The sequence below is a fragment of the Palaemon carinicauda genome, chromosome 8 (assembly GCF_036898095.1).
Source record: "Palaemon carinicauda isolate YSFRI2023 chromosome 8, ASM3689809v2, whole genome shotgun sequence".
Classification (NCBI taxonomy): Eukaryota; Metazoa; Arthropoda; class Malacostraca; order Decapoda; family Palaemonidae; genus Palaemon; species Palaemon carinicauda.
The window spans coordinates 97,461,378-97,463,877 of record NC_090732.1 but is presented as its reverse complement, the minus strand read 5'-3'; the positions used below and the strand labels follow the sequence as shown (position 1 = coordinate 97,463,877).

Below are 2,500 nucleotides of genomic sequence, written 5' to 3'. Positions count from 1 at the left end.
GAGTCCGGCGTTACAAACGACTGTTGATAGGGAGAGTCTCTGCTTATGTTCATATCATCTTCATCGTGTTCATCAAAAGGATTCTTTGATGCATCTTTACTTGTAGTCTCGGAGGTCCCACTGTTTTCGTTTTCTTCATCCTCCTCGTCAAATGGGTTATATCCTGCAGGAGGCAAATCTATTTTCCTTATTTCTACATTTGTCTTTACTGGATCTTCAACTTCATCATCATCACTGTCAAACGGATTAAGAGGATCTTTAGAGGACTTATATGATTGCATGTCTACTTTGGGGTCATCTTTTGCATTGTTAGTTTCTTCGTCCTCATCGCTGTCGAAAGGGTTCAGTGACTTGCTGTAGGACGAGACATTTGTTGTGCAATCTGTTGACGTCATTTTGGTGGTTGAATGGCTATCTCCATTTGATGAACATGCAACGTTTGCCTGTGCCACACTGTTGTTAGATGTTTCGCTGGGTTTGCATGGCACAGTAGAGGACCTCTTACGTACTGGTGGAAGGCTATAAGATGTATGAGGTACTGGAGGCCTTGCAGGAGGAGTATTACATGAATTGCTTCTCTTGTCCTTACCGTCAGAAGGAGCACTTGGTGAACCTATGAATGTAAAACCACCAAATCAATAAAGATTCAATAGAACAGATAAAGTGACAATAAATATGAGAAACTTAGAGCACAAAAGTTTCTCTCTCTCTCTCTCTCTCTCTCTCTCTCTCTCTCTCTCTCTCTCTCTCTCTCTCTCTCTCATACTGTTTAATTTCAGTGATAATATTTCTTACCTGAGTTACTGCCTGGCGTGTAGAAGGTGCGAGCTGCAGGTACTGGACGAGGCTTCTTCTTACGACGTGGAACTAGTGGTGATGAGGGTAGTGATGACCCTCGCTCCTCTTTGTAAGATTCTTCGTAACTCTCATCAAAACTGCTATAATCATCTGTTCGCTTATCATTACTATATACATAAGTAAGCGATGCAGGCATGCTTGTCTTTCTTTCTGGTGCAGAGGCCTTTAGACCATTTTCGGTTGCTTCTTTACTTACTTCTGCTTTAAATTCACTGATATTCTCGCAAGATGGCTGACTCTCCAATTCTTCTGTAGCCAACTTACTACTAAATGAGTTGCCTTCGAAAGAAGAATCAATTTTGAGTTCTGTTTCGGCAAGATTATCAGTTGTTTCATTCAGTGATCGGTCACTTTTACTGTTCTTTTGTGTTATTTCACTATTAACTTCAGCCTCACTGTCAACATTGTTACCAAGAAATGTTTTATCCAAAAGAGCCAGCATCTCATCTTTGAATGTTACCCCATCTTCTATTTTTGTCTCTATAAAGCTATCGTTTAGGGGAGAAGAGTCATTATCTGTAGATTTTAGTTTCTCTTCGTCTAACTGAAGATTTTGACCAGTGATTAACTCGCCATTGTCAAGAGTTTCACATGACGGGGGTGCGGCGAGGTCCTCTTTATCAATATCTACGTTTGGTGTGCTATCTTGTGATGATATTTTTTCTTCGGGGGTACTTTCACAGTTACTTTTAGAGTCCTCTATAATCCCTTGTATTTCTTCTGAATTTGTTTTTAAACTTTCCTCACTCATAGGAATTTCGGGAGAATCCATGTCCTCATTACTTTCCGACACATCACTATGATTTGGCTCTTTTACTGGAGATTCTGTACTAATACTGCAAGGTTCAGAGATCAAATGATCGTCATTTTGACCGCCATTTGAAGTAGATACTTCACATTCTTCCAATTCTTCAACGGGATTTACGGAACTGTCGTGCAAGGAATCTTCCTTACTTGGAACAAGCTCCTCTGTGGCAAGAGATGTGGGTGCAAGATCATCTGCAACCACATGATCCTCCCCTGCTTTATGTGCTACAGATGTCACATGAGAAGAGTCATGTGTGAGATGAGATTCATTCTTTTCAACAACTATATTATCATCTGTACTGTTTTTGCAGATTCCTGGATCTTTCTCATTCTCTATTACTTCTGTTTGTGCCTCGTCCTCGAATAGTGTGATTTCAGCTGATGCTAAAGGTGCAAGATCAGGGAAACCAGTGGGAAGTGAATCTGAATTTTCTGGAGATGTACCTGTTGCTTTCAGATCTCTTTTATTATTTCCGTCTACTGGGCCGGTAGTATCTGAAGGATGCTCTGAAATACAGCTGTAAAAATAAGAATTACATTAGGTGAATTCAATTAAACATTCGTTGTAAAAACTGAACATAATATATCTTTACACAAAAAAACAAAGTACATAAAAAAATATACGGAAATGTGTTGATTATAGAGTAGCCTACGAACAAATATGTAAATAAAGAGACAGTTGTCTGAATAGCAGAGCTCATATTGTGAATAAGAACAGCTTTTTTATTTCTTTCTTTGAAATCTAAATTGAACCTTAGCAAATTTTCTCATCTATACGATATGATATTATTATTAGAGCCATATCATTTCATAATTATCTAAAGTCAAGTTTTCA

The 2,500-nt window shown here is 38.7% G+C and overlaps 1 protein-coding gene across 2 annotated transcripts in view; it reads right to left on the bottom strand.

Annotated features, from left to right (window-relative positions):
* Nucleotides 1-2,500, bottom strand: part of LOC137645812 (dentin sialophosphoprotein-like) — an 83,820-nt gene that overhangs the window by 5,660 nt on the left and 75,660 nt on the right. For both annotated transcript variants that reach the window (XM_068378767.1, XM_068378768.1), the window contains exons 3-4: nucleotides 796-2,183; nucleotides 1-613 (exon numbers count right to left, since the gene is read on the bottom strand). The exon at nucleotides 1-613 is cut by the window's left edge and continues 100 nt beyond it. In XM_068378767.1, the coding sequence (XP_068234868.1) occupies nucleotides 1-613; nucleotides 796-2,183 (2,001 nt within the window). The remainder of the gene's footprint in view (nucleotides 614-795; nucleotides 2,184-2,500) is intronic.